This window comes from Equus quagga, chromosome 9, assembly GCF_021613505.1.
Source record: "Equus quagga isolate Etosha38 chromosome 9, UCLA_HA_Equagga_1.0, whole genome shotgun sequence".
NCBI lineage: Eukaryota > Metazoa > Chordata > Mammalia > Perissodactyla > Equidae > Equus > Equus quagga.
Genome location: NC_060275.1, coordinates 88674466 through 88685691, shown reverse-complemented (window position 1 = coordinate 88685691; position 11226 = coordinate 88674466). Strand labels below are relative to the sequence as shown.

General features: G+C 39.2%; 1 protein-coding gene across 1 annotated transcript in view; it reads right to left on the bottom strand.

Moving 5' to 3' along the window:
- Positions 1 to 11226, bottom strand: part of MROH2B (maestro heat like repeat family member 2B) — a 56355-nt gene that overhangs the window by 34317 nt on the left and 10812 nt on the right. Inside the window, exons 7-17 of the mRNA XM_046671214.1 lie at positions 10678 to 10818; positions 10208 to 10300; positions 10050 to 10119; positions 8280 to 8393; positions 7266 to 7339; positions 5547 to 5669; positions 4685 to 4798; positions 2651 to 2807; positions 2249 to 2289; positions 1494 to 1635; positions 884 to 927 (exon numbers count right to left, since the gene is read on the bottom strand). Coding sequence (XP_046527170.1) covers positions 884 to 927; positions 1494 to 1635; positions 2249 to 2289; positions 2651 to 2807; positions 4685 to 4798; positions 5547 to 5669; positions 7266 to 7339; positions 8280 to 8393; positions 10050 to 10119; positions 10208 to 10300; positions 10678 to 10818 — 1113 coding nt within the window. The remainder of the gene's footprint in view (positions 1 to 883; positions 928 to 1493; positions 1636 to 2248; positions 2290 to 2650; positions 2808 to 4684; positions 4799 to 5546; positions 5670 to 7265; positions 7340 to 8279; positions 8394 to 10049; positions 10120 to 10207; positions 10301 to 10677; positions 10819 to 11226) is intronic.

The following is an 11226-nucleotide window of genomic DNA, read 5'->3' as shown; positions in this document are numbered from 1 at the left end:
AGAGGTGGATCCTAAAATTAAGGACCAAGGAGAGTAGAGCAGTCACTTTCAAACCCCATATTGGATAAGAATTACTTGTGCGAGTCTTTAAAACATATCAGTTCTCAGGTACCCCTTCCAGAGATTCTGATTCTGGAAGAGGTGGTGATGGGAGATGAAGGTGCTCTATAGAGGTCACTGAAAACTGACATTTTTAAGAAGCCATAGTTAATTCCTATGTAAGTAGCTTATGAACTGAAACCCTGCTAGATGAAAGGCTACCTGCCCGTGGGCTCCTGAAATCAAACTCTTCTTTGTAAAGCCAATGTCCAACTCCTGTCTGCAATTTACCATTTTGGGGGCTTTGGCATCATCTGTGGCACCGTTTAGTTGTAAAGGTCCAAAAAGTTTATGGATGAGAGAAGAAGATTCTTTTCTGGAGAAGGGGTACACCGTGGCCCTTTGGGTTTTAGAAATCAGGAAAAAGACAGTGAGAGGCAGATAGAGAAGGAAACAGAGCTGTATTTAGGAGCATGGAAGTGGAAACTATGTTAATCTCTGTTTCTTTACGTGGATGGTAAAAGAATGCAATTGCAAGGAGAAGAAAAAACCCTAAAAATTGGAGAAGATTTCAGAAAGACATAGAGAAAAATATTAGTAAGTGAAATATGCAAAACTGTCATCAAACTCCTTATCAAATTGAAAACTAAAGATTGTTGTTCAAATTGTAGCAATTTAAAGAGCATAATTCTTATGTGATCATTTCTAACGTTCTAGTCCTTTCCTCAAGAAAAGGAAATGTTATTTACTACCCTTGGGAATCTAGTTCTTTTAGTGAAGACGGGTAACTTTAGGTGATTTCGTCACCCCCGTCATCAACAATTAGTCTAGGAGCCACCCTTACCTGGAGCAGCATGGTTTCCCAGAGCACGATACTAGCGTTCTTTCCTAGAAATAGAAATTGATGCAATAATTGCAAAAAAAAATCAAGATGCCATTTCTCCCTTGCCAGGCCCCCCACTGGATGCTGGAGTACCATTTCAAGCTTTCTCCTTACACAGGATGGTTATTTCAGAGGAAATTGACTGTATTTCCAACTTTAAAGTGCTAGCCAGGTGGACAGAGGGTCTGCAATCCACGAAAACATCTAGACTTTTTGTGAATTTCAACAGTAACTACTGAAATGATCACATTTTCATATCTAACGTGACTGAATAATAACTTTTTAGAAGAATGCCAAAAAAGAGTTTCTCTAAATACATGAAAAAGATCAGAACAAAAGTAAAAGTTCCTGCTAAGTATGTTACCCACCAGGTCCTCTCGTAGGACAAGTATTTGGTAGAGAAATAGAACATACAGAGTCAAGGAAAAAAACATAGCTGTCTCCCTTGCATATCAAGTTCATTGTTTTTATTGCCTAAAATGAATAATAACGACTTTAGACACAGAAGTGGTGCCTCATTTCTTCATGTTCTTGCCCCCTTGAATAAAGACCTGATCCCACTCCCTTGTACCTTCCAGAGGCTGCAGGAGCTCAGGTATGCGTGTTTTCCATAGGTCTACCAATTTGGGGTGAATGATCTCAGGCAGTGTCTTCAAAAGTCCTATTGCACCAGCCCCACATAATTTCCCTAAACTGGCGAGCATAGATATTACCTGAAGGATGGAAGAGAAAATGCTCATCAACTTCAGGGATATTTAAAAGGCCCACCTACCCTTTCCTTTTTACCATTGTCTTAGATTCCTTCGCATTCTACATTAGATAATCTTTTAACAAATCATCACAGCCTATTCTTACTTATTCTAGAGCAAAGGTAAAACTCTCCAATTTTCTTCTGAGGATAAAGGTTAAAAAGTATATGGAAGCCATCAACCAAAATTAAGTGGAAGGTACCAACACTTAGACATATTTATTAATGAAATAAGGGTATTTGAAAATAGGGCTTAAGCAAATGATACATACGGGGTCAAAAGAAGAGAGGGAAATCTAAACGATAAATGTGAAATTTGTTTGACTGGCACTTAAGGATCAAAGTTAGTCTATGCTTAAGATCATAAATAAAATTTAACAAGCTTTTCAGAGTGAGAAGATAATCTTGTCAATAATAAATCTTCATGAGTGTCATTAGTATAGCAGAACATTTGTTATGCCATTTTCATGTTTTTTTGGTTTGGAGTATCCATGTAATTTTTATTAGCATTTATTTGGAACTGAATTATCTATATTGACTTAAATTTATCCCACATTGGCTTTTCATCACTCACTCACCAGAAGTCTGGCCAGCAGCTGTTGTGGTGAAGGAAGTTTCACTAGAAAGACAAAGCAATTTTCATTATTGTTGTGAGGGCTAAAAAATCCAGATTGGGGTTGGGTATATGATCAAAGCATTGTTGCCTTTCTGGAAATGAGTCTCTCAAGAGAGAAATATTTCACTTTGTTTTGTTTTTTGTTTTCTTCTTCCCCCAAAGCCTCCCAGTACATAATTGTGTATTCTAGTTCTAGGTCCTTCTAGTTGTGCTACGTGGGACGCCGCCTCAGCATGGCTTGATGAGTGGCGCTAGGTCCACGCCCGGGAACCTGGGCCAAAACCCTGGGCTGCCGAAGCAGAGCATGCAGACTTAACCACTGGCCCACAGGGCTGGCCCCTGCTTCGTTTTTGAATGTACAAACCAGCTCCTGTGGAGATGACAAGTGCTGTTGACTCCTTGGCATTCTTCTTCTTCCTCTCCTCTGCCATAATCAGAATTCTGATAATATTAAACAAGTATTCCAGAGTTCCTGTATATTCTGCAGGTACTACGAAAGTCAGCATTCTTGGCCATAGTACCTGTGGAAAACACAGGGCCAGATGCAAGGATTGCTCATTCTTTTCCATTATTTCTCCTTGGTCCTCACTGTGTGTTTTCCTTCAGTTTAGAAAATTTTCTCTCGTTTGTTACTATTTTACTCTTCAGGCCAAATCAAAGTGAAATCATTAAAAAAGACCTCTGCATAGCACATTCATTTTCAGGTGCTGGTTGGAGTAAGTGTTGGTCAGTGTTTCCCCAGGGGGTTGTTGCTGGTATTTAGGGCAGGACAGTTCTTCATTGTGAGGAACTGTTCTAGGCATGGCAGGAAGTCTAGCAACCCTGGGCCCCACTTACCACGTGCCTGTAAACCCCTTGTCAGTGTGACAGCTCAAAATGCCCCATATATTTACACGAACTCCAAGACTGGAATGGGACTACCCAAGTGAGAATGACTGGAAATGGACAGCGGATGGGCTGCTGTTACGCTCTGTGCTTCAGACACTAATCTTTTTTTTTTTTTTTTTTAAGATTGGCACCTGAGCTAACATCTGTTGCCAATCCTCTTTTTCTTCTTCTTCCTCTTCTTCTCCCCAAGGCCCCCACTCCCAGTACATAGTTGTGTATTCTAGCTGCAGGTCCTTCTGGTTGTTCTATGGGGGACACTGCCTCAGTATGGCATGATGAGTGGTGCCATGTCTGTGCCCGGGATCCAAACTGGTGAAACTCAGGGCCGCTGAAGTGGAACGTGCAAACTTAACCACTTGGCCACGGGGCCAGCCCTTCAGACGCTAATCTTATTGCTCTGGAGCCCTGGAATGTCTAGTTTCTATAGTCAGTGTGTTTCACATCCCCTGGAAAACTCCCTTGTCCTAATGGAAACCTACGTGTCAACATGAACTCTTCCTTTTGTCTTGTTGTCTATATTTAATCACCAAGCTTAGTCCTTTTTTCACTGTAAGATCTCTCATGCCCTTCCATATTTTCCTTCCTACTATTATGATCCTACTCCAGTTCCTATGAGTTCCATCTGGTGTCGTTTATAGTCTCTTTGCTTTTAGCCTACCCCTACGTCAGTCCAATGGTTTCCTGCAATTATCATTTTAAATGTTTAGCCTTTCCTTAAAATTTTCAATGACTCATCAAGCACAAGGTAAGAATTTGTCTCTTCAGAGTCTGGCCCTAGACTACTTTTTCATTATTGACTGCTAGTTCAGGATTTCTCAAACCTTAGTATGCATCAGAAATGTTGGAAGTTATTTGCATTCAGATTCATGGGCCGCAGGCCAGATATGCTGATTTAGTATGTCCAGCATACAGCCTGGAAATCTGCATTTTAAATAAATATCGCAGATAATCCAAGAACCACAGTTTAAAATATCCTAGACAGAACTTCTGATCCATTTAAATTGGTATATTGATTGTCTCCTGGCTGTGCCATGTATCTCTGGCCACTAAATCCTCTCTCGGGTGGTTTTGCTTAAGGAAAATATAGACTCCAAGGCTCTTTCTCTTGAGGTTCAGATTGCATTAGGTCTCAAGTGAGGTCTGGAAATATGTGCTTTTAACACTTTTCCAGATGAATGGAGAAAGTTTAGCATTCACTGCATTAGAATCACCACTCGCTACTTAACAATATGTCCAGGTATGTTAGGGAAAGAAGAGAAATAATATATCAAGGTGCTCATAAACTGTCATTTGCTATCCAGATAGAAGAGATTATTTAATTAATTAGTTCAACACCAGTTTTTGAGGAACTACTGTGTGCTGGGCACTGAGCATCACAATACACTTCCTCTAGTCAGAGTATAAAAAGCTGGTGACATGTGGACTATGAACTCATGTCTTTACTCCTAAATGGGCAGAGCTTTAGAAAGGTAATCAAAGTAACTTTAAGTGGTGACAAAAGACCAATTACCTGTGGCATTCCAATGACCAATGGGTCTAGGGTTTTCAAGACCTCGAGGCTTGTTTCTCGGACAGATTTCTCTCCCTTTTCATCCTCATGGGAGTTAGGTTTTGTTAGTTTCTCCTTTAAGAAAGATGAAACAGGTGACTTGTTAGTAATCCCTCCTGTTGGTCCCCTCTGACCTTACTTGGATGTGTTGTCAGACTCTGGGGTGGAGGACACAGTCACTCAACTGCAGGGGCTCATGGAACCCAGTGATCTTGGTCTCCAGTGTCTAATCCCTATTTTAAAGTGCTCCTTGGAGGAATAGGGTAGGAAAAACATCCCTGGCTAAAGCAGAAAAGCAAAAATTGTGAGGATCCTTGAATCACAGATATTCCCTCTCTGCCTTAGGCCTTTACTATTTTCTCTGGGGCAAAATTTTCAAATATCCTGCTTCCTAGTGGAGTGGACTGTAATTTCCATTGTGGCAAACTTGCTAAGATCATTGAAATCTTACACACCTGCTTTTCAGGCTATTCACCCAAAGGAAGCCAGCTCCAGTGCAGCAAGTATTGGTGTCTTTTATTTTCTGTAAGCAATTCATTTTCTCCGCCCCTCTCCAAACCACCCCAAACCTTTGGGGCCAGGTTGCCTCCTCCATGGGGAAAACTGTGGTTTAACCTACCTTCTGTTTATAAGTTAGAAGTGATATCAGTGAAAGGGAGCTAAGAATACCAGAGGCTGAAAAAATTTATCAATAAAAATGATAAGACTGAAATGTAATTTCTCAATTAGTTATTGAATGTAACCCCAGCCATTTCTTTTGAAACTCAGTTGAGTCAACTGCACTTGTCACCATGCAGCACTTAAAACTGTTCCCTCTTCCTACCAGATTCCTGCTGGACACTGCAAACTGGGAGAAGACATAATCAATCAGTGGCCATCCTTCTCGGGCTTCAATGTAGCATTTTTCACACATGGTTTGAATGAGAAGGAGGGTGGAAGTCCTTACCTAGAGTAAGAAAAATGCATTCACAACATATTAGTATGTTGGGCAGAGTGGAAATTTAGCTTATCTTATCCTTTAACCTTCATGGACCATTTAGTAGGAACCTTGTCAAAAAAGAGTACAAATTGAAAGATGTTACTATAATAGATGAGTCAGGAAGCAGTCTCTAGGTTATGAGTTAAGGGTCACCGAAAAGAGTCTCTTTAACCAAAATCTTTCTCCCTAGCTTCCAAGATGTATCCTCTATTACTGTATGTTATGAAATATTGGTAACTTTGGGCCAAAACACTGCATCACTTTTAAAATCCTCAATCAAAGATAGTGCATTGAAATAAAGTTTCACAATCCCTTATCCACAAATTCAAAACCCAGACAACTCTGCAAATTTGTATTTTGTCTCTTAAATTTGGTGCCAACTCATTAGTGGCAAAATCCGAACTGAACTATTTCAAAGCTATTTGTAGTCTTTACTTATTCTATGCAGTGTAGATATGCATACATTTTCTTGCAGAAATATTAATGGGTCTGATTGTGGGCTACTGTCACAATAATATTTTTCTAAAATCTGAAAAATTGTGACTTCTGAGATATATCTGGCCCTAGGGATTGGAATAAGGGGTTATAAATCTGTTATAAGTTTTTAATAATTTGGCTTCAATTGGTTTATTGTATTGCTTCCCTGGAGGGTAGAAAGATCACATCTAACACCTTAGAGAATGAGTCTTTTAATGGAGGGTAGGAAGAAAAAAATAATTTTGAAGAGGGAGGCAGGACTTCATGGTGGCAATCAGTAATTAGCATAAAGGCACCCAGTAGTCCCCTTAAGTGAGAAAAAAAGAGGTACACCTTCTCTCTGTTTTTGCCTAGGAGCTGGCCTTCCTTAAAGTTTCTGTACTCTTTTATTCTACCTGAAAATCTTCTATGAATTCTTCGATTGGATTGGCCAGTTACTGGGTCAAGTTTTTACATGTAATCACTGTATTGTTTATTGTGTAGTTTTTGTTATTTTAAACAGGGTCACTGGTGACCAAAGCATCTTAGGGAAATCTTCTCCCCTTCATTGGCTTCTTTGTAGGACTTTGATCCAAATAAAATATGGTTTCTATACAAAAAATACAATTGTTATTTTCTTGTTTGTTCCGGCATAAGTTCTATGTCTTTCCTAACGTGGAATACGTTAATCAAAAGTCAGGAAATGCTGAGCACTTTATTATGTGTAAGGCTTGTTCTAGGTGCTCTTTGGTTGGAAAATAGGATGACAATACTCAGAACAAGTTTTAGGGGTTAGTATTTTTTGGAGGAGGATATATTATCTTTATAATTAACAATTAATTTTTAAACTATTCGAAGAGCATGACATAGTGATGCTCTGGGCAAAGTTGTTTTTTCTACTGAGAACCCCTTGAACTGAATGTACTTTGGAATGTTGCCTTGATATAGGTTTTTTGGGGGAGAAACATGAAGTTATTTTAAAAATAGAGGTGATCACTGAGTTCCTTGTAAAGCAATCTCATAAGCAGATCCTTAAATAGTCAAAACCATTTCATTTATTCCTAAATCTATCATCAACCAAATAAAAGTCCCCATTCATTCTCTTACTTTTATACTGTGGTCACTCATGACGACTTTGACTGTTCTTTCAACTGAAGTCATGTGATCCCTCAAATTGGGCTCTGAAAGACAGAGGGAGTGGTTGAGAGGCCCGATTCAGTAGGGGTACTGTATGTTCTAGGATTGATGAAAACCCGTTAGAGTTATGGTGCATAATTGCCAAGTCTCTTGTCCTTAACGTTTATGTTTATTCAATTCCCTCCTACCCTTTTCTTTTCCAACTGTTTAAAGATGCTGATTGCTTTCTTTGCTCTCTATTACATTTCGTTTCATCTTGTTTAAAATGTTAGATTCCAAAGTGGATTCAATGCATGATGCCCAGTGGATCAGTTTTAAATTTCGTGAGACTATTTCATATTTCTTGTCTGCTGATTCTTCAGTAAACCCCAATGCTAACTGAATTTTAATAATTAGAGCAAAATAATGTAAAATTTTAATAATGTAGAGCAAAAGTGAATTCTCATATTTTCTTAAATCCAAGATATCATCAATTTTATGAGGTATTATCATTTTATTATTTTATATCACATCAAAAAAGAAAAAACTATAGTGGCTGATAATCATTAAAGATGCCATCAATTGTAAGATGCATTCCAATGTCATGAAAATATGAGCTTCTTGGAATTAACAAAATGTAAGAATTCATTAAATTCTGCTCTTTTCTAAAGATATTAATCTTTAAAATATTGTGCATTCCTCTCACCACCTCTTTATTAGGCCATTAACCAGCTTACTAGATCTTCTAACTTCTAAATTCAATTCTCAAATATTCTACTTGTGCTTCTCAACTGGGTGCATCCATAAATATCATGAAAGAAGGGAGGTAACTGAAAATGCCTGTTTAAAAGTAGTAGAGTGTAGATGACTGAGAAGACAGAACTTCACTTGGATTCGATGTTCTATAAATATCTCAAAGACATAGGACAGGATTAGAGAGTGCATAGACTTCAGTGTGCTTCTTGGTACAAAATAAACCACTCCAGCTTTATCCCTATCACTTACCGTCTGCATTGATAGTTGATCTTAACAAAGTCAAGATTCCCATTCGAATGGCTTCATTATTACTTCTCATCTGTTCATCAAAAAATTCCATCAGGTCTGCAGGATTGGAATGGGCTGCAGGTTTAAGAAATATTGGGGTCATAGAACTCATTTTCACCTTAGGTAAAATACTTGTGAATAGGAAGAAGGTAATTCTGTGAGGATTGTCAACGTCACTCTTCATTTGGTCATTAGATTTTATTATGTCTGTGTTTCTTCAGTATTGTAGAATTAATGAAGCAGTTTGATCAGTAAGAGAGCTTTCTATACCTGGGCTCACTTCTGTTCATATCTGTGAACGTGACTTTATTTGGAAATGAGGTCCTTTGCAGAAGGACTCAAGTTAAGATGAGGTCACTAAGGTGGGCCCTAATTTAATACGACTGGTTTCTTTATAAGAAAAGAAGAGGAGACACAGGGAGAACACCTTGTGAACACATACTGGAGTGATGCTTCACTGGCTGTGGAGCTAGAGAGCTACAGAGGTGGAGCAGGAATCAGGGAAGAGTGAGGAAAGGCCTGGCTGGAGCAGAGCAGTTTGGGTTGCAAGTTGTCAGAGGTAAAGCGAAGTAGTTAAATAGGCTGGGGCATAGAGAAGTGGAAAGTATAGAAATAGAGGGGTCAGTTAGGAGAGAACCAGAGCATAATAGAAGAGCATGTAATGAAGTAGTAGAAATGACATATTTTGGGGAGGGTGGAGGTGTGGGAGGTGTAAGATTGCTCTTGTCCCTTGTCCTCTGGGACTATGTTGGAACACAGTTTTGTATCCTGATCCTGGGACTTCAGTGGCTCCTCTACAATCTGTCTCAGGTATTCTAACCAGATGATGGGTAGGACTGTGATGTGATAGCAAGAAGAAAAGGGAGAGAGTGAAGGAGAGAGAGAAAGATAAGGAATAGATATGAAGAAATGACCAGAGAGGAAAAACGGTGATTTTGAGTTTGACACAATTTCAAAAAATCTCAGATACCAAGTAAAAAGCATTTCCTATCTTTAGGCTTACCAACTCATTCTGGTTTGCCTGGAAATAAACCCATCCATATATGGTCAATTAATTTTTAAGGAAGAAGCCAAGAACATACAATGGGGAAATGATAGTCTCTTCAATAAATGTGTTGGGAAAAGTGGACAGCTACATGCAAAAGAACGAAACTGGACTCCTATGCTACCCCATATACAAAAATCAAAGCAAAATGGATTAAAGACTTGAACATAAGACCCGAAACCGTGAAACTCCTAGAAGAAAACATAGAGTAAGCTCCTTAACATTGGTCTTGGCAATGATTTTTTGGATTTGACACCAAAAGTATGGGCAAAAACAAACAAGTGGGACTACATCAAACTAAAAAACTACTGCTCAACAAAGGAAACCATCAACACAATGAAAAGGCAGCCTACGGAATGGGAAAAAAAATATTTGCCAGCCATATATCCGATAAGGGGTTAATATCCAAAATATGCCTGGGACTTTCCTGGTTTTAGAATCTGAATTTCCATCTCCCTGGAAATTCTTTAGTCTCAAGCAAACCAGGATGATTGGTCACTTCATCTATTATGCTCCTCTTGGGAACGTGTAGGATAGGGACAGGCATAGAATACTGTGAGCCAAAGAAACATTTTGAGGGCGTGTGTGTGAAAGTAACTAATGGACACTTTGCACACCCTTCATCGTTATCATCATCACCACTCGGAGACATTTTTATTACAAAGCATCTGGATGCTGGGTCCTACCTAGAATGAGAAAACAGCTTGAAGCTTCAATTTCATTTTCCTTTACTGGATGTTCTGGAACTCTGCAGACCTGAATGAATGAGGAGGAAAAATCAGGTGGGTAGATGTTAAAACTGGTGAAAATGAAACAATCAGATTTGACAGCACAGTCTTCTTACCTGGTGGAGTAAATTGGTAAAGATGGCTCTCCTCAAGCCCTTTGGAAGGTCAACATCATAAAGAACTGCCGCAGTCAATATTTGCTTTAGACTCTAGAACGGAAGCTCTCAAAGGTTATTTTGAGGCTGCCCATGAAGCAGCAGCACCTGATATGGAAGGCAAATATGTTTTGGGAAGAGAGCAAACCCCTAACCTTCCTGCAGTTACCAGTTTGCTTTGGTGATTCTGGCTCCACCACCTTGTTCAGTGCCTCAGGAGCTTGAAAAGAAAATTCTCAATCCCTTTCTGGAGTTTCCCTCATCCAGCTATGCCAACTTCTTCGTTCTTTACCGCATATTCCCCAAGAGGTATTTAAATTCAGCTGCCCAAACAGATACTTAAGTTCTTAGGCCCTCTTGAAACTTAATATCCTCTGGGATGGTTGCCAGTCAACTCTTTGAAATCAGTTCCTTTAGGGTGTGGCTCTTACCTGAGTGACATGGAAATCAGTCTCTTTGTCTTTGTATTGGTTCAGGAGCCAGGGTACCTGGCCCAGGGCATATTCACAGAGGTCTTCCCGATGGAGCAGCAGGCTCACTGTGGGGCCGTGAGCCTTAATGATGGCCAAAGTCTGCAGAGGCAGCAGACAAATACCATTTCTAATACTTCATTATGCTTTGGTACATTTCTCAGAAGAACAGGAGCTTTAGATACCCCCCCAAAACTTTCCTCATTGCTTTCAATCAGGACAGATTTCTTCAAACAACTTTAGACAATGTTTAGGTTAAGATCATGGTATGAGGCAGAATTTATATCTGTATCTACGTCTATATCTATGTCGATACTCATTTCAATATTTGCCCCTCTCTCCTATTTCTTTAACCTCTAACAGTCACTTTCTTTTGATATATTAACAAATTAAAAATTTCCCTCATATTGAGAGCAAATTCTTTCATTCCCTGTCACTTTGGCCCCATATTTTCCCCACCCAGTTCTGTTTCTCTTTCCTTTCTCTTGAAGCAAAGCTTTTTGAAGGAGT